General features: G+C 59.5%; 2 protein-coding genes across 4 annotated transcripts; one reads left to right on the top strand and one right to left on the bottom strand.

Annotated features, from left to right (window-relative positions):
* Window positions 1-935: 935 nt before the first annotated feature.
* CLK2 (CDC like kinase 2) lies at window positions 936-9,342 on the bottom strand. Of its 2 annotated transcripts, none has more exons than XM_065653820.1 (13): window positions 9,184-9,342; window positions 7,562-7,731; window positions 7,194-7,428; window positions 5,412-5,505; window positions 4,992-5,058; window positions 4,338-4,454; window positions 3,957-4,123; window positions 3,406-3,500; window positions 2,936-3,065; window positions 2,547-2,629; window positions 2,242-2,321; window positions 2,016-2,106; window positions 936-1,588 (listed from the first exon to the last, which is right to left on the bottom strand). In XM_065653820.1, exons 2-13 carry the CDS (start codon window positions 7,729-7,731, stop codon window positions 1,406-1,408), a joined length of 1,512 nt encoding a protein of 503 aa, XP_065509892.1. In that variant the 5' UTR covers window positions 9,184-9,342; the 3' UTR covers window positions 936-1,405. The 2 variants fall into 2 exon arrangements, with proteins under 2 accessions (XP_065509892.1, XP_065509891.1); XM_065653819.1 differs by having other exon boundaries at window positions 5,412-5,508.
* Window positions 9,343-9,609: 267 nt separating this feature from the next.
* Window positions 9,610-18,419, top strand: HCN3 (hyperpolarization activated cyclic nucleotide gated potassium channel 3). 2 transcript variants are annotated; one of them, XM_065653813.1, is made up of 8 exons: window positions 9,610-10,070; window positions 12,601-13,030; window positions 13,186-13,347; window positions 13,489-13,707; window positions 14,054-14,200; window positions 14,305-14,545; window positions 14,744-14,908; window positions 15,466-18,419. In XM_065653813.1, the coding sequence occupies exons 1-8, from the start codon at window positions 9,763-9,765 to the stop codon at window positions 16,608-16,610; spliced, it is 2,817 nt and encodes a 938-aa protein (XP_065509885.1). In that variant the 5' UTR covers window positions 9,610-9,762; the 3' UTR covers window positions 16,611-18,419. The 2 variants fall into 2 exon arrangements, with proteins under 2 accessions (XP_065509885.1, XP_065509886.1); XM_065653814.1 differs by lacking the exon at window positions 9,610-10,070 and adding an exon at window positions 11,653-11,677.
* The last annotated feature ends 55 nt before the right edge of the window (window positions 18,420-18,474 follow it).

An 18,474-nucleotide genomic window follows, 5' to 3' on the forward strand; every position in this document is an offset into this window, starting at 1 on the left:
ACTTCAACCCAGACAGCTGGCGCCTCGAGCCGTGCTCTCCGCTGGGAAGGTGAAAACCGTGGATTCAGGTTTTGAACACGGTGTGGGTTATTATTTTTAAGTCTGAGACAAACTGCAGGTCTTTGTTCAATCTAATTCTCGCCCAGACTCACCCAGGAGGTGGCTATGCACCCAGCAGGACTCGTTCTTCCCCTGCTCTCATTCCCTGGCCAAGCAATACCGCAGGAGAAGACTCTAAATCAGGATCGCAAGCTCATGAAGATGACTTTTCCTTTACCCCTCTGCGTGCTGCCAGTCTGCCAGAGCCAGGACAGCGTCTGCCACACACAGATGGTGCCACAGCAAAGTCTGGTCTGTTAGACACCACCCCGGAGAGACTCTTCCAGACACGCTGGCAAAATGTCTCCACGGAGCTGCTGTCAGGCCTGAAATGTCCCCAGCGACTCCCACGCAAAGCCCAAGCCTCACTGCGGAGCGGGTGAGAGCCAAAAAGGCACAGACAGAGACGGGGTATGTGCTTGACAGCTGAATGTGGCACCCGGGGAACCCATTTTCCAACAGCCACCACCAACACCCATCCCATCCGGAGAGTGAGAGGTTTCTCTCGTACTAAATAAGGACCTGGATTTGCTCCTTTGCATCTTTTCCACTTGGATTTGCAACACGTGTCTTGAATACCCGCTGTCCTCCTTTTTCTGTATCCCCCCTCAATACTGACCACAGGGGAGCCTGTGTTTTGCTGTCACCCTCACCAGGGGATGGTTTCATCACTGGAGCTTCCTTCAGTATCACAAAGTAGCTGTTTTTCCCCAAAAAGGACATGTGTTCCTTCGCTCTGCACAGCCCCTGCCCCTCAGGACCACAATCCACCCATGGAACAGCCCCAAGAGGAGCTGCTGCTGGTCCAAACCCAGACCGGGTAGTTTATTTTCACTTCATATTTATTTTTCCACAAAGACTGTACAAAATTCTTATAAAACTCTGGTGTGGGGATGGGCTATGACATTGATCCAAAAAATATTTCCCATGCAGTCCCACCAGTTTCATAACTTACAAGGAAACAGATGAGCTACAGAAGAGCTGCAAGTCCTGGAGTATTTACACCAAGGTGGGGAGAACAGGAGACAAAGCAACACGTGAACAAAGGTATTTACAATATGGACATACAGGTCCCCTCGTCTCATGATAACGGCAGCAGCGATAGCAGGAGGTCGGGCCTGCGGTGCTCAGAGGCCGATATAGAATATGGGTTATTTACAGTATCTCACATATTAACAGCTTTACAAATGTGTCCAGGGAGGAGTTCTCATGTATATATATTAAAAAAAAAAAAAGCACCAAGTGTCTGAAGTCACACAGGCCTCCACGGGGGCTAAAATCTGAGGGCAGGTGGGCACCTGTGGCGTCACCGGCTGATGTCTCGGCTAGAGTCCCACATTTTTGTGCTCGGCTCCATCTCCAGCATGTCGAAGAAGGGATGCTTGAGGGCTTCGGCCAGGGTGATGCGCTTGGACGGCTCGTACTCCAGCATGCTCTCGATGAGGTCGAAAAGGCGGTGGTGGTCCTCGGCCTCAGAGTTCAGGTAGCGCTGGGGAGAGAGAGGGGACAAGTTACAGCCAAGGACACTGCGCCCTGTCCCGTCAGTCCTTTCCCTGGCTGAACAGCTAAACTGGGAGAAAACTAGTGTGTTCCAACCATCGCTAATCCTGCACCTGAACTCTGGGCTGCTTTACAAAGCGTGGAACTACTGAGTTTTAACAGCCGCCCCCCAACAAATTTCCCAAGCGCTTCCTGAGGTCTCCATGCCCTCCTCCTCCTCAGATTAAGCTCAGCTTGACACAGTCTTCCTAGTTTACGTCTGGGCCAGCCAAGGCTCCTTTGGGAAGACACTGGTCCTGCACTTTTGGTGGCCTAACCTTGCTCAGAGCAAGAATCTTCACAACCAAGACAGGTGCTATAAGACTCTGCAATGAGAAGATTAAAGCAACCAGGTGTTCCTGCCTGTCCCGCCTTACCCGCAGCGGCTTGCAGTTTTCCCTGACGTAGCGGCCAGCAGAAGTGTTCTCATCCCAGTCCAGGCGGCCGTGGTAGAAATATTTCTGTTTCCTGTCAGAGCAAGAGGTGGGAACACGTCACGCTCACGCATAAAACATCTCACAGCGATGATCCCTCAGGGAAAACTGCTACAAGTGAAGCAGGAAAGAGCTGCCGAGCCTGCAGTGCTCAGCTGGCCGCACTCACCTCGTCTTCCGGATCATCCGAGATGGAATTGGCCCCAAGATCCTCTCCATCATGGCCAGGTGCTCCCGGTTGTCGTGTGTCTGAGAGAAAGAAACGTAAAGGGAAGGCACAGAACAGATTTCAGTTGTTCTACCTCCAGCCCGTTCTACCTCAGAACCCCTCGCTGGGCAACACCTCGGTCGTCTCTACAAGACTGCGGTGCTGGAGGGAAGCCCATCAGTCCCAGAGGCTCCTGGCTGTGCTGGGGAACAGCCAGCATCCTCTTTCAGCACTTGGGAGGTAGCCACACAGCACACAGTTCTCACCTGAAACAGGGTGAAACCCACATAATACTCAAAGATGATGCAGCCAATGCTCCACACATCACAGGGCTGGCTCCAGCCAAGCTCTAAAAAAAAATGGTTTTTAAATAAAGGATCCAGTTATGGCCTAAGTTTCCAAATCCCTCTCCCTTTTCAAAACAAACTGGAAAAACAATTCCCATTCCAGACAGGCTCCTGATAAGTCGGTGGCAATATACTGCCAGCAATGCCAAAACAGCAACTCGGACGTTGTCGACCCTCCCAGAAAACAGATCACATTCAACAAAGCACTTATCTCCCAGGGTAAACCCAGGACAGCCACGGAATGACATAGAAGCAAAATGCTCCTTAATCCAGCAGGCAGCTCTGCAGAAAGAGCAAGCAGTACCTACCCAGGATGACTTCTGGGGCCCGGTAATGCCTGGTCGAGACAATGGTGCTGTGATGCTCGTGATCGAACGTGGCGCTGCCGAAGTCCACCACTCGGATGGCCGTGCTCTTCACGCTCCGCTCGTCCCGCTTCTTCGCGAGGGAGAATGGTCGTATCAGTTAATTAGAGTTTCGAGATGCGGAATTAGCCCCTTCCTTACACAGCTGAGGCTTTGGGAAAGCTTCAGAGGGGACGTTAGTGCTGGCACGGCCCCCAAACAAGCGCTCACCAGCAGGCAGGTAAGCCTTACTTAAAGATTTTAAGTCTTACTTATAGGCTACACAGGCTGTTTTTTCAGGACACAGGCCCTGAACGAGGGCTTTTGTCACCCCCATGTCTCCGAGGCCACGTTCCAACCCCTCCCGCCTGCTGATAAGGTCAGCGATACCAAGAACCCAAGAGAAAAGCTCTAAGATGAGACAGAACTGTTACCTTTTCCAGGTTGTAGGAGAGTTCGTAGTCAGAGTTCACAAAGAGGATGTTCTCGGGCTTGAGGTCAGTGTGAGTGAGTTTATTGTCATGCAGAACTGAGAAAGCAAACAAGAGTCAGGGTGACGGAACAGAATCGAGGCTGCACCCACCATTAATTGTTTGCTCCTATTAGCACCAGTTTAGCCCATATTTAGAACTGAGTGTGAATAATCAGGCTGGTCCAGGCCAAGATGCTTTGGCAGAAGCACAAAGATTTATCTTATCAATCACCAGAATGTGTGTGCAGAGGTGAATGCTGAAACATCCTGAGCTACTGCCAGCCCACAAGCATCAGAAAACTTTATGATCAGGAGAAAAAGGGTTCATTCCAAGCGCACATTCACGGCTGGAGGGGCAGGAAGGCTCAGCCCCAGGACTGGCACAGCAAAAACTCATTGTTTGGGCCACCAGTTGCAGAACTGGCATGGATATTGGGAGCTTTCCAGCTCTCCAGGTCAGTCAAGGACCAGAGAAGAGCAGCAAACACCTACATTTCACAGCCTGGCACTTACATTTCACGGCCTGGCACACCTGGAAGGCCATGTGCCGCACTTGGTGGATGGGGTAAGGCAGATAGTTGTTGTCCTTGAGGAAATCGAAGGTGCTGAGCCCCAGCAGTTCGAAGGAGATGCACATGTGGCCATGGTAGTCAAACCAGTCAAACATCCTGACGCAAAGACTGCGAGGAAAATTATTATTCAGGACAGATCTGCATGAACACTTGGCTGTGTTACCCTTTGCTCACTCTGTAGCCCATAGCAAGCTGATATACCGCCAAAAATCTACCTACAGATTAATTCGGTCACACAAAATCAAGCGCCTTCTCCCATCCCATCCCTGCAATGGCGCAAAGACGATGCTTGCCCTTCTGCTTTAACACCGAGACCACTCACTTCGTGTTCTCGGGATCCTTCTCGTTGATTTTCTCCAACACATTAATTTCCAGTCGAGCAGCCTCTTTGTATTTCTCCACGTTTTTAATGATTTTGAGAGCGACACGTGCACCGCCCCTGGGGAGAAACGGGAGGAAAACACAAGATCAACCCCTGACCTGCGTCAAAAAGCAAAAAGGCCTTTCTGAACCAGGCTCGTCCCTCAAACTGTGTGGCACAGCCTTCCGCCACCTCTTCTCAAGCCGGAAGGCATCTGTTCTTATGGAATATCTGCCAAAACAGCGCCTTTTCCCTCCCTACAAACAGCTGTGAGGCTCCCCCAACCCCTCTCCAACACCTGGGTGACCCAAAAGGGCGAGTCCCCAGACCAGTAGAGAAACCAAGAGACTCATTTTCACCCCCAGGCTGCCACATTAAGCCCAAAAAGCTCCACGGCCGACCGTGGTCTCTCTTTTTTTAGCCCAAAAACCTCCACGGCCAGCCGTGGTCTCTCTTTTCTAAGCCCAAAAAGCTCCACGGCCGGCCGTGGTCTCTTTTTTCTAAGCCCAAAAAGCTCCACAGCCGGCCGTGGTCTCTTTTTTCTAAGCCCAAAAAGCTCCATGGCCGGCCGTGGTCTCTTTTTTTCCCCCCTCCCCGTCCTAGGAACGGACGTACCTCCGGTGATCGATGCACTGCACCACTCTGCCAAACGTGCCTTCTCCTAAAGTGCTAATAATCTCATCTGAGAGGGAGAGAAAAAGAGGGAAACAGATGAGGGAGTGAGCAGGACCTGGGTGCAGCGCATACACAAGGCAGAGGAGAATGCATTGCAACACCTAAACCTGCACGCAGCTCGAGAGACCGGAGCAGCGGAAGGCTGACACCGGCTGCGCAAGGCAACTGCCCTAATTCCCTGACAACTTCAGGAACAATACAAAAATATAAACGTAGCTTTAACAAAAAGGGGGGAAGGAAAAGGAGAGGGTTTCTGTTTAATAAACAGTGAAAATAAAATGAAACAGAAAGATAAGACAGATCTGCGACTGCGATGGGAGCTTAACTAGAGAGCTAAATTATGTTACGATTTGGCTGTACATCTTTCTTGTAGCCAGTCGCCGATGCGATAGATCAGATGCCCCTCGTCGTCGTCCTCCACACTCTTGGCCCTTCTGCTGCTCTGTCGACTCCGCTGCTGGCCCAGGCAGACAGGGAATTCAGCATTCACCAATCAGATTTTCAAACCAGCGCAGCAGCCAGCGTCACGCATTGGGTGGTTTGCAAATTCACATGGTTGTTTGAGGAGGGGTTGCAGGAGGAGATTCCCAGCCAATTCATACGGCACAGAGGAATATATAACGATAGGGATATTGCAAGGGAACATGTCAAGATACAACACACTAGCTCAGAAAAGAAAAAAACAGTTTGCTTTTCGTTGTAGCCAAAAAAAAAAAAAAAAAGAAAAAAAAAGAAAAAATAAAAGAAAAAAATAAAAGAACCTACAAACAGCCCCACCCGAACCAGTGAGAGAGCAGAGAGGGTCAGAACAAGGGGCAGTGCAAGGGGCTGGCTGCTCTTGCTCCTAGGGGCGCTCAGAGAGGAACGGCACTGGCCTTTCGGGTCCTGGGTAACGCCAAGAGAGGAGGCCGGAGCGCAACTCTGCGGCCGGGCACCCAGCGGCCGCAGGGAGAGGCTCCCGGCAGCAGAAAGGAGGTGCCGGCAAGTCCCGCACGAGCAAAAGGGCCACGCGGACACTCCCCATCCCATTCCAACAACCGCCCAACATCACTTCCCCCAGCCCCACCACTCGGAAAAAGATGGATTCAGAGATTTCAGGAGCAAATTCTCGGTACAACGATCCATGCAAAACCAGAGAGGATTTATGAGTGACTGCCTGGGGGAAAGATGTGACACTTCTTCATAGACCCTCCCTCAAAGAAGCTGATCCTGGAAGGACTAACTTCCAGGAGAGAAGCACAGGGAACAGGGACAGCCTGGGATGAGGCAGATAAAGAGGTTTATGCCAGAAGAGAAAATTCCTGCCTTCGGTTCTTCAGCTAAGTATCCCCACACCTGGGAGTAACCAGCCAGCAGACCTGGGACCCGAATCCAGCCCCCAATCCCATCCCTGGACATCCAGCCAGAACAGACCAGACCACGCGGAGAGCTCCACACGCAGAGCAGAGAACGTGGCTGGGCTCTAACAGAAGTGGAAAGTGAACAGCAGAACAGACGAGAAGAGAAAGGCAGGGACACCGCTGGGAAGAACCTGTGACGTTTGCTACCTCCACCTCAACTGAGCAGTTCACAAGGTCCTTCGCAAAGCCCCTCGCACGACATCCCCCATCAGCTGGGCCCGCCCAGAAGGATCTCGCTCGGATCTAACTCTCAGAGAACTTTTGGGGGCTTCCTGCCACAGAACACAGGCCCAAAAACCAGGGACTAAACTGCCCGTCGCGGGCAGACTGAGCTCTCTGGGAATAGGACCAGCTGAATGTTGCTGTACAAACCTCACACAAAAGACTGCGCTTGGCCGGGGTTCCTAGGACAGCTCTTAACGAGCAACGCTGAACAAAAGCAGCACTCTGCAGGGATAAAGGAGCAGAGGACCTCAGGACCACCCCGGGGGACACGCCAGCCTCGCAAGGTACGCCTGTCCTCCTCCCACCTCTGCGCTGGCAACACCGGGAGAGGGTTTGAGCCGCGTGCGCCCAGCTGGCACATCAGGACAGCGGCCAGGAACCACTGTCTTTAAAAGCTTTCTACGCATTTCTCAAGCCGAGTCCGAGAGAGCGTTAGAAAGTGAGTTGTCTACTTACCCAGCTTGTCACCTGGGAGAGAAAGGTTACAGGGGGAGGCCCAGCACAGCAGGATACTCACCGATGAGGAGCGACTAAAGGACCGGCTGCGGCGCCGCCTCCGCCTGTGCTTACGCCGGCTGCTTTTGCAGCTCCGGTAGCTGCCCTCGCGGTCCCGGGAGCGCCGGTACTCATAGGAATGACGGTACTCGGGTTCATAGTAAGCTTCTCCTCGCTCACGGCTGTAATCATTGCGCCGGTAGCTGTCACAGTAACGCCGGTCGTAGGCCCTCCTGTCGGCTGAGTGGTCGTCATAGCTAGGGAGGGGAAGCAAGTTGAGGAGATTCGATTACGAACACAGCCTGGAAAGTTCCAGCTCAGAGCACATGAGAAAACAGGCTGCCAAGCTGGAGAAACACCCCCAGAAACACCTCGTCTTCGTGGACTCACCTCCTGGATCGAACGTGGTAACTGTCTTCCCGACGGTGCCGACGGTCACGCTCGCTGCTGCTCGATCGCGACCGCGTCCGCCGCCTCTTGTGCTTGCGGCTCCTGTAGCGCTCGTGGTAGCTGCCGCGGCTGCTGCGCTCCGACGAGCGGTACCTTCGAGAGTGAGGCATCTGCGGGGACGACACACCGGCATGACTTAGGGAGGCGGTCACCCGAGAGAAACCAGCACAGATCACCAGCGATCGGCACGTCTGAGTGCGCAGGAGGGATTTGAGAGGGAGGGGACAAACTTCTGAGGGATCCCAGAACCCCAAATGAGAGAGGATGTGACCACCCGCACAGGCTGTGCTTGCTGTGGTTCTTTTTTCCAGTTTATTTGCCCCTTTTCAGCCCCTATCTCTACTGGAAACAGCTCCAGGAACAGCATTTGCACTTTCAGGGCTTTCACCTTCTCTCTTCTAAACTACTGTGCTCCCCAGGAAGGAGAGAAACACCAAAGAAAGGTGAAGCAAAGCTCAGGTATCACTGGTGCTTGTGCACCAGTACCGGAGACACCCAAGTGGCAGCTCCTGAAGAGATGTCACCGGTTTCCTGCCAAACAAGTGACATCTACGCTTCTCAGTGCAAGCAGGGAGGGCCCGACAGCGTCCAGGGAGCAAAACCACCCCGGCCATGTGCAGAGGCCTTAATGAAGCCTTTGGAGACCCCACCTTGGAGAGAAGGGCTGCTCACCTCCACCTCTCTGGTGGGATGTGAACCAAGAGAAAGGGAAGAAATCTCTGCATAAGGTGGCACACGGGGTGCCAGCCGCAAAGGACAAACCCTTCAGACCCTGCTCCCATCGCCAGACCTCACCCCGCCACTCTAAGACATTCCCCGCATGTATTTTCGCTGCGAAGCATCAACCAGCAAAACATGCCTCATCTCCAAAGGAGCTCCCGATGCCCACAGACCCCCCCAAACACCTACTTTTCTCCCAAAAACACTCCCTCGCACACCCGGCTGCCGCCCCACAAACACTGACATCCCAAGCAGAGCCACCAAAGGGCAAAACCGTCCCCGGTGCGGCGGGGCCACGGGCTGTGACACCACGCAAGGTTCACCCCCAGAGTCAGCCCGGGCTCTATGGGGCCGCTCTCTGTGTCCCCCCCCAGTTCGGCTCTCACCGCCGCTTCCAGCCTCTAATTAATTAACTTAATTAAAGGCGACGCTGGCTGCCCGCCAAGGCCGGGCACGGTCGTTCCGAGGAGGCCCAAGCGTCTCCCAGCAGCTCTGGAACCGGTTTGGGGACGATGATGGCGGCCGCGCTCGTCACCCAGCTCCGCTGCCGCCGGGTGGGGCCTCCACCGAGCGCCCGAAGCGGAAACACCGGGGCCAAGCGACGGAGGGGACTCGGACACCGGGAGACACCGGGGAGGGGCGGCGGGAACCTCAGGCGGCAACCCCAGGGCCCGGCCGCGGCCTTCTCGGGCCATCCGACCTCCCCCTTTCCCCCCGGGAAACCCGCGGCCCCGCGAAGATCCGCCGAGCCCGGGCCTGCGCCGCACACACCGGGGCCGCCCCCGCCAGCTACGGAGGCCGCGGCCTAACCCGCCTCTACCCCCCCCCGCCCCGCGCCGCACCGTCCTCGCAGCCAGCCCGGTGCGCTTGTCCCACAGGAAATCCGTGATGGCGGCCGTGGAGCCTCCCCGGGAATCCCGGGCCCTCCCCGTTTCAGCTGCTCCGGCTCCGCCGTTCGCTGCCGCCGCGCCCCGCCGCGCCGCCGATCCGGGTCCCCGCGGGGCCGCGCACGCACGCACGCACGCACGCTGCGTCACACGGCGTCGGGGCGGGGCTCCGAGGGGCGGGGCCGGGTGGGCGGGGCTCCGAGGGCGACGGCCGTCGCCCTCGGAGCCCCGCCCACCCCGCCCCGCCCGCCGCGGGGTCCCGCTCCGCTCCGGTGCCGCCGCCGCTCCGGTGCCCGCCGGCACCTCCTCCCTGGCGGCGGGGCCCTGGAGCCGCGCCCGCGCCAGGGCGTGCGCAACAGGCGGGCGCCGGCGCCAGCTGCGGGAGCCGGCGAGCGAGAGCGGTCGGTGACCGAGCGGCCGGGGGCGGCGAGCGAGCGGCCGCCCGGGGCCGGGCATGTGCGGCGGGGCGGCGGACAGGGCGGCCGGGCAAGGGCGTTTGAAGGAAACGTGAAGCGCGGCGGCGGAGGCGGCGGCATGGACGCGGCACCGGGCCGGAGCCCCGAACCGCGGGAAAAGCCGCCGGTGCTGGACGGGGAAGCGGCGGGAGCACCCGCGGGGGCGGCGGGAGCGGTGCCGGCCTCGGCGGCAGCGGCGGAGCAGATCGTGGCGGAGGGCGAGGCGGCGGCGGGCACGTTCGTGCAGCGGCAGCTCGGGGCCATGCTGCAGCCCGCCGTGAACAAGTTCTCGCTGCGCATGTTCGGCAGCCACCGGGCCGTGGAGATCGAACGGCAGCGGGTCAAGTCGGCCGGCGCCTGGATCATCCACCCCTACAGCGACTTCAGGTGGGACCCCGGCCCCGCGCCCGCCCCGGTGCCACCGCCCCGGTGTCCCGGTGCCACCGCCCCGGCGTCCCGGTGCCACCGCCCCGGCCCCTCCCGGTGCCGCTGTCCATGGTGCTGAGCGCGGCTCCGCCGCCCGGCCCAGCCCCGGCCCCGTCGGGGCAACAAGTGCCGGGCGCCGGGGCTGCGCACCGGGACGCCGTTTCCCACCGGAGCCGGGCGAGCCGCCGCGGGGCCGGTCCCTCGCCGGTGGCCGGGGCCGCGCTGCCCCGGCCCCCTCCCCATCCTCCCCGGGGAGTGCAGGGAACTTTCTTCTTCCTCAATCCCTCCCCGAACCCCCGGGGGCTCCCGTTGGGCCGGGGACAGCCCAGGCGAACCGAGGACCTCCGGTGACCCAGCGTGCGAAGGAGGAGACAGGGGCTGCCTGATTTTGCCTCCTCGCACAGCTTCTCCCCCGTCTCTGTTTTTAATCTCTGCATCTCGTCAGGAGCCGCCTCATCCCCACGGGGGCACGGGCAGAGCCTGCCCAGCACGGGCTCCGTCTCCGCAGCCCCGGGAGCTGCTGGAGGAGGGCACGGCACCGAGCGAGGAGCCGGGCCTGGCTCACGGTGTCACCGGGATCACAGGGAGAGCTCGGGGATGGATGATGTGGGAGGAACTGGGTGTCACGGGGATGTTGAGTCATGTAGGGTGGGCTTTGTCTACTGGGGATGAAGCTGCCAGGCAGTCATCTCCCGCAGCAAGCTGTGACACGGCTGATGTCCCCAGCCGGGTGAGGCACCCCAGAGCGGGGCTGGCACCCGACACGGGTCCCTGGCACCTGGAGCCAATTCCTCTCGCTGCTGGGCCCCGACCTCCCATGCACACCAGCTCCAGCAGGACGCTAAGGGCGGCAAACCCTTCGAACCCTTTTCCTGGGGAAGCCTCCCCAAAGTTTGCGAGTCTGAGCTTGGCAGGAGCAGCTTGCACAGCCAGTGCCCTGTGCTGAAGGTGACATGAAGCGAGCTGGCAGATGGACAGCCGGCAGGATTACACCGGTGTTTATCACATTATGGGGATACACAAAGGCCACTGAGATCAGGGCCCTGCGTGTTTGGCCTGACACACTAAAGGACAAAGCCTGCCCCGAGGAGCTTAAGCCTAAACCTGAATCAAGAGCTCCGGTGGGTTCAGGCGGTTTCCCCGCTCAACACGCAGCATTTCTTGGGGTGCAGTGTGGGTGGGGGTGCGGGAGGCGGTTGCTCAGCCCTTTCTGTCTCGCTGGCGTCTCCTCGCCTGCCCCAGCAAACCCTGGCTGTGGGCAAGGAGGTGTTAATTTGTGCGAGGCTCCTCGCCCCGGGGAACTCCCCGGGGAGGTGGTGTCCCCCTCGCTGCCAGGCTCTGGAGCTCTCTTGCTGAAGGAGCCTCACGTGGTGCCACGGCTTCTCTGTCCTCTTCCCTGCTGCCTGCAGAAAGCCCAGTGCCCGTGCCCCGCCGAGGACACCAAGTATGAAACACCCACAGGCTTCTTGTCATGTGCAAAAGGCCCTTTGGATCCAAGAGTTGCCCTGAGGTCACCTTTGGAGATTTGGGTCTAAACCCACACCTGGGACTAACGGGGGCACCTGAAGGTGGGAGCAGGACTCGCGTTTCCAGGCACCCATAAAGGCTTTGAGCGTAGGGACCACCAAGCCGTTGCAGGAGCCATCACAGGCGTCGTGACAAAAGACATTTCGTGTGTTTGTGCGGAGATCGAAAACATCCCAGCTGCATTTGCATGTGAATGGGGATGCTGAATTTCACGGCATCACCAAACGCTAATCGACCGCTTCCCGGTGTCTCTTGGCTTTTCCTCCGAAGCCTCTAAGCTTGTCTGCTCTCAGAGAAAGGAGGTGGATTAGGGGGTCCTGCAGGCCCAGGGCTGCGTAGATCTTGCCGAGTGCTCGCGAGCAGCCCCTTTGGGGCCAGACGTGTTCCTCCCACCTTCCCCGTGATGATGACACTTGTCTGTCCTTGCTTGGCTGCTGCCTGGCTCACCCGTCCTACAATCCCAACCACCTCCCTGGCCCCCAAGTCCTTTGGCCAGCCCAGGAGCTCAGTGCTTGGTTTGCATAACTAGCAAAGCTTATTCTAAATCCCGCTAAGCCAGCCTGGGTGGTGGCGGGGAGCCGGCGGACGACAGGGAGCAAAGCCTGCGTCCTCCCTGAGTTCTCCACGGGGCAGATGTCAACTTTGGGGTGTCATCAGGAGAGGGAAGAGCAGCAGCCAAGCTCATCAACCTCCAGCTCTCACTTCCTACACACACAGGGTGACATTTGCTCCCCTTGGCCCCGCTCTGCCTCAAGAGCCAGTGCAGAATTTCTCCTCTGCGCACACAAATACTTGCAGAAGGGTCTTAGTCATGTGCGTGGGCAGGGACATGTGTGTACGTGTCCTGAGCGCCTGTCTCTCTGCGGTGTGTTGGCCTCTCTAACTTTGATCCCGGCTTTGCTGTGCCCTGTTTCTCCCCACTTCATCTTGACTCCGCTCCATCCCCTGCGCTCCCTCCTTGCAGGTTTTACTGGGACCTCATCATGCTGCTCCTGATGGTGGGGAATCTGATCATCCTGCCTGTGGGCATCACCTTCTTCAAGGATGAGAACACCCCTCCCTGGATCGTTTTCAACGTGCTTTCGGACACTTTCTTCCTGGCTGACCTGGTGCTGAACTTCCGGACAGGCATTGTGGTGGAGGACAACACGGAGATCATCCTGGACCCTCACACCATCAAAATGAAGTACTTGAAGAGCTGGTTCCTGGTTGACTTCATCTCTTCCATCCCGGTTGACTACATCTTCCTCATCGTTGACCTGGAGACCCAGGTGGATTCTGACGTCTACAAGACAGCCCGGGCCTTGCGCATCGTCCGCTTCACCAAGATCCTCAGCCTGCTGCGCCTGCTGCGTCTCTCGCGCCTCATCCGCTACATCCACCAGTGGGAGGAGGTGAGAAGCCCTTGGGGGTCCAATACCCCTGCCCAGGGTCTTGGGCCAAGTCGGGGATCCCTGGCTTTACAGTACAACTGGCCGGAGGGCGGGGGTTCTGAGGATCGTTCAGGAAAAAGAGCTTTTCTGTAGCTTTGCTCCCAACTTTTCCCCAGATCTTCCACATGACGTACGACCTGGCCAGCGCCGTGGTGAGGATCTTCAACCTCATCGGCATGATGCTGCTGCTGTGTCACTGGGACGGCTGCCTCCAGTTCCTGGTGCCCATGCTGCAAGACTTCCCCGAGGACTGCTGGGTTTCCATCAACCACATGGTGGTGAGTACCCCTGCCGGGGGGTAACGCCGGTTGTGCATCCACCGGGGGGACGAGAGGATTTGGTTACACATTACTGGGGAGCGTTGAGCCCGGCGGCTCCTTCCGCCAGAGCCCGCAGCGCCGCTGTTCCCTCCTCTGCAGAACGACTCGTGGGGGAAGCAATACTCGCACGCCCTGTTCAAGGCCATGAGCCACATGCTTTGCATTGGCTACGGCCAACAGGCGCCCGAGGGCATGACCGACGTCTGGCTCACCATGCTGAGCATGATCGTGGGGGCCACCTGCTACGCCATGTTCATCGGCCACGCCACCGCCCTCATCCAGTCGCTGGATTCCTCCCGGCGCCAGTACCAGGAGAAGGTCAGTGGGGTGGGGGAACCACGTGTCTTAGTAACCAGGGGAAGATGCTTTGACATGAGTGGGTCCAGCTCCAAAACCTGCTCAGCACCGGCGGGTTCCTGCTGAGATTTCTGCCCTTACTGCTCAACCGGGGAGCAGGATGTGGCTCAGGCTGCCCATGTGGATGGAGATGCCACATTCCTGAATGCTGGGGTTCACTCTAGCATAGCGAGGCCCCATCCTGGCTGGATCCCAGCTCCTTCTCACCACCAAGGAGATGGAAAGCGTTGGCCAGCGGTGCTGCCGGCCTCTGGTGTGGTGTGACTTCTTTCAGCACAGCCCTGCATGGCTCTGATTGTCCCCACAGTACAAGCAAGTGGAGCAGTACATGTCCTTCCACAAGCTACCTGGGGACACGCGCCAGCGGATCCACGAGTACTACGAGCACCGCTACCAGGGCAAGATGTTCGATGAGGAGAACATCCTGGGGGAGCTCAGTGAGCCGCTCAAAGAGGTACGGACAGGGACACTGGTGCTGGTGACTTTGGGGAGGGAGGAGCAATGTTTGCTGGGGTCACGCTCGGCGATGTCTCTGCTGAGCTGCTCGTCACCCCACAGGAGATCATCAACTTCAACTGTCGCAACCTGGTGGCCAACATGCCCCTGTTTGCCAACGCCGACCCCAACTTTGTGACAGCCATGCTGACCAAGCTGCGCTTTGAGGTCTTCCAGCCCGGGGACTTCATCATCCGTGAGGGCACCGTGGGCAAAAAGATGTACTTCATCCAGCACGGGGTGGTCAGCATCCTCACCAAGGGCAACAAGGAGACCAAGCTGTCGGATGGCTCCTATTTTGGGGGTGAGGTTGGGCTGGGGGACCTGGATTGCTGATGGGGGGCGGGAGACGGGGCTCCCCTGATGTTTCTGCCTACTGCACCCTCTTGCCCAGTGCTTGGGATCCACCTCCCGCCGAGTTCTGAGGCTCCGAATTCCGCCAGCCTTGTTCTTATGGGTGGTGTTTTTATTGTCCTGACACCCGAACCTGTCTCCCCTGCAGAAATCTGCCTGCTGACGCGGGGCAGGCGGACAGCCAGCGTGCGAGCGGACACCTACTGCCGCCTCTACTCCTTGTCGGTGGATAATTTCAATGAGGTGCTGGAGGAGTATCCCATGATGCGCAGGGCCTTCGAGACGGTGGCCATGGACCGGCTGGACCGCATAGGTGAGGAGCAGCCCCTGGGCCCAGCACCGGCTCCCAGGGGCCGCGGGACCCCAGCCCCTTGGTGATGGCATCGTGGTCCCCATGGGTGATGGTGTCATGGACCCTCTTGGTGATGGCATCATGGATCCCATGGGTGATAGAATCATGGAGCCCATTGTTGATGGCATCACAGATCCCATGGGTGATGGCATCATGGATCCTGTGGATCATGGTGCTCCAGCCCCATGGGTGATGGCATCATGGACCCCATGGGTGATGGCATCATGACCCTATGGCTGATGGTGTCATGGACCCTATCGGTGATGGAATCATGGACCCCATGGGTGATGATGTCATGGACCCTATGGGTGATGGCATCATGGACCGTATGGGTGATGGTGCCAACCCCGAGCCTGGAATTTTTTGAGCCAGGACTTGCCTGTTTTGTCCCAGTTTCTCCCTCTGCCCCAGCCCAGACCCTTCCCAGGGTCTTGATTGCCTTCGGGACACCTTGCCCTCCACGGTTTCCCCAAGAGCCAGCACTCCCCAGGGCGGTGACACTTGTGCCTCCCACCCAGGGAAGAAGAACTCCATCTTGCTCCGCAAGCGTGCTGAGCACAGCGCGGGGCCCATGAACAACGAGATGATCCAGCAGATTGTGAAGCACGACCAGGACGTGGCCCACAACATCCAGGACCTGCAGCAGATGGCGATGGGCCGGGAGCTGAGCGGCAAGCCGGTCATCTGGGAGCCGCTGGTGCACGCGCCCCTGCAAACTGCCGCCGCCACCACCAACGTGGCCATCGCCTTGACTCACCAGCATAGTCTGCAGGCCCACATCTTCCTCCCGCCCTCCTCCATCTCCAGCCCGCTCTCGCCTGAGGCCACCCTGCTCACCAAGCAGGTGCGCAGGTCCCAGCCCAGCCTGGGGGGCTCCCGACCCTCCTCGGTGAGCTCCCCGTCGGGGGCTCCGTCCCACCTCCAGACGCCGGCCGCCGGTTCGCCTTCCTCGCCCATGGTCCAGCCCCAGGCGCCCCTGGAGAGCGGGGGGCAGAGACCGAGCCCTGGGGCGCAGCCCCCGCCGCGTCCGGCGCAGAGAGCGGAGCTGCCGGCGCCGGCCAAGCAACCCCCGGCCGGTTCCCAGCCCCAGCTCTCCAAATCCCGCGGCGCCTCGCTCTCCACCTCGCTGCTTCAGCAGACGGTGGGGGCTCCGTCCCCCAGCTCGGAGCAGGTGCTGCCGGCGGGGAGAACGCTCCACTACAGCCTGTCCCGAGCCACCGGCTCCCATATCTCTCTTCTGATGCAGCCGCAGCAGCTGGTGAAGCACAGGAGCATCCAGGGGCTGCCGGTGGGGCGGCTCACCCAGGACGTCCGGCTCCTCTCGGCCTCCCAGCCCTCCCTTCCCAACAAAGTGGCCCAGCAGAGCGACAGGAGCTCCTTGCAGCAGGGCAGGAAATCTGCAGGGAACCTGGCCCGCAGATCCTCTCCCTCGGTAGCCGGACTCCTCGCCAAGCCGTGCCCGGGGCTGCCAGGCCAGCCGGCACACCCGCAGCAGATGCCTTCAGGATCGCTGGCTCAACCCGCTCGCTCCGCGGAGGGAGCGTCCACCCCGCAGTCCCCGGTCTCTGCGTCCAGGCAGGTGGCAGGTCCCTCCCGTAAGGGCTCCGTGGCCTTCAGCCCCGAGGTGGAAGTGGGGAAACCCAAACTCCCGTCCAACATGTGAGCCCCCGGCGGCACCCGTGCACAGGCAGGAGGGACCCCGGCGGCACCGGCGGTGGGAGAGGCAGAGCGCCCGGCCACGGCCCCCAGCCCGGCTGCGGCGGAGGGAAGATGAGGTGAGAGGCAGCGCCTGGGGACACGGACCGGCTGCTCCGGGCTTGGGGACGCAGGGACGGGTGTGGGTCCCCGGCTGGATGAGGAGGGACCCTGCCCGGGCTTCCCCCTCCTTGCTCCATCACCGTCTCCTGATTCCTGCCGCCATCCCGGAGGCAACAGGACGAGTCAGCGCCCTCGCCCAAACCGCGGCCTGTCTGGGGAGCCCCGCTCCCCACAGCCGCTCCTTGGGGTCTGGGTCCCCCCGTGCTCTGCCCTTGTGCCCCACGGCCTCTCCTGGGGGCCAGGCCAGCACTGGTGGCTCCTCCAGGTCATGGCACACACCTGCCTGCATCCCCGGGAAGCTCTGCCTTCGCTTTTTGAGAGAGGATGGAGAGGCAGCCCCCCTGGCTGGAGCCCAGGGCGGGGTCTCCCCGAGCGGGCAGAGTGTGGGTACCCAGGGCCAGCAGCGCCAGGTCCCCCCTGGGGCACAATGCCGGGACCTGGGGGTCCCTGGTGTGACAAGGGCCGTGTGGCGGAGCTGGGGGCAGACGGGTCCTGCAGTGAGCAGCTTCTCCCCAGCTTAGGGGAGCATCTTGCCTTGGGGGTGCTGGGTCCCTGGGGGGGCTGGGATGTGCCGCTGCCCCCACACCGTGGCCTGGACCCTCACCCTGCTCCAGCGAGGGGGGAACCGGCTGCCTGAGGTTCCCAGGAGGATGCTCAGCCCGGGGGCTGCTTCCCCCCGCCCTGCGGTCCTGTTTCCAAACTGCCTGGAGACGCCGGTCACCAGCGCTGCAGCCAGCAAAAAGGCGTCGTGAAGAGATGCCGACCCCGAGCAGCGCCTGGGTGACACGTGGGGCCACCTCCCCTGTCCCTTCTGGGTCTCGCCACAGGAGGGCAAGGACCTGGGGACCCCCCTGGCCAACCCTCTTTGCCCCCCAGAGCCAGTAGTCAGCAACGTGTGTTCGCGTCGTGGCTCTGCCGAGCTGAGCTCTGCTTCCAGTGTCGCTTTGGGCCAAGCGTGTCACCGGTCCCGGTTAGAATAGTGTCCCCTCCCAACCCTGCCATGCTGCGCCAGCTGCTTCCCACCGCTGGAGCCAGGAACTGTGGCTTGTCATTGCGCTCTGGGACCCCCCGGCGGGGCGGGCGAGGGTCTCGCTCCGTGTGATCCTTTTCCAAGTGAGGTCTTCGGTTCTCCCCTCTCGTGTTTCGGGATGTTGTGACCAGTCCGGACCATGGGGCTGCTCGGTGAGAATCCCATCAGCTTGTCCGTTGTTGGGGGGGGAATGTCCAGTACTGCCTTTTCTTTCATGGACTTCAACTCCCCCGTGTCCTGCTCCATCCCCGTGGTCGGTGTCTCCCCGCAGCCCCTCGGGAAGGGGTCTGCAGCCGGGCTGTGTTCACACTGCGTGATGTCCATGTCGTAGCGGTCATCCTAGGTGTCCCCTGCAGAGCGATGCTCCCCCCGGCCCGTGGCTGCTGCACCGTCCCCGTGCCGGGAGCCAGAGCCACCGTGCGCCGCGGTCACCGCCGCGATGTGTCCCTGCCACTGCCGTCACCTGCGGGGAGGTGGCCGGGGGCGTGGGGACGAGTCTCGCCACCAAAGACCACGACCCTTCACTCTTGCACTCACGGCAGTCGATGTACAGAGCTTGTAGTTTTCATATCGCAGAGGATTTAAAAGCGTTTTTTTATTTTTTTTTTTCGGTCCGTTGTACATAATGGGTTTAAATAATAAAGAGAGATTCTGAGCTGGGCTGGGGGAGTCTCCTTCG

Source organism: Caloenas nicobarica, chromosome 31, assembly GCF_036013445.1.
Source record: "Caloenas nicobarica isolate bCalNic1 chromosome 31, bCalNic1.hap1, whole genome shotgun sequence".
Lineage (NCBI taxonomy): Eukaryota > Metazoa > Chordata > Aves > Columbiformes > Columbidae > Caloenas > Caloenas nicobarica.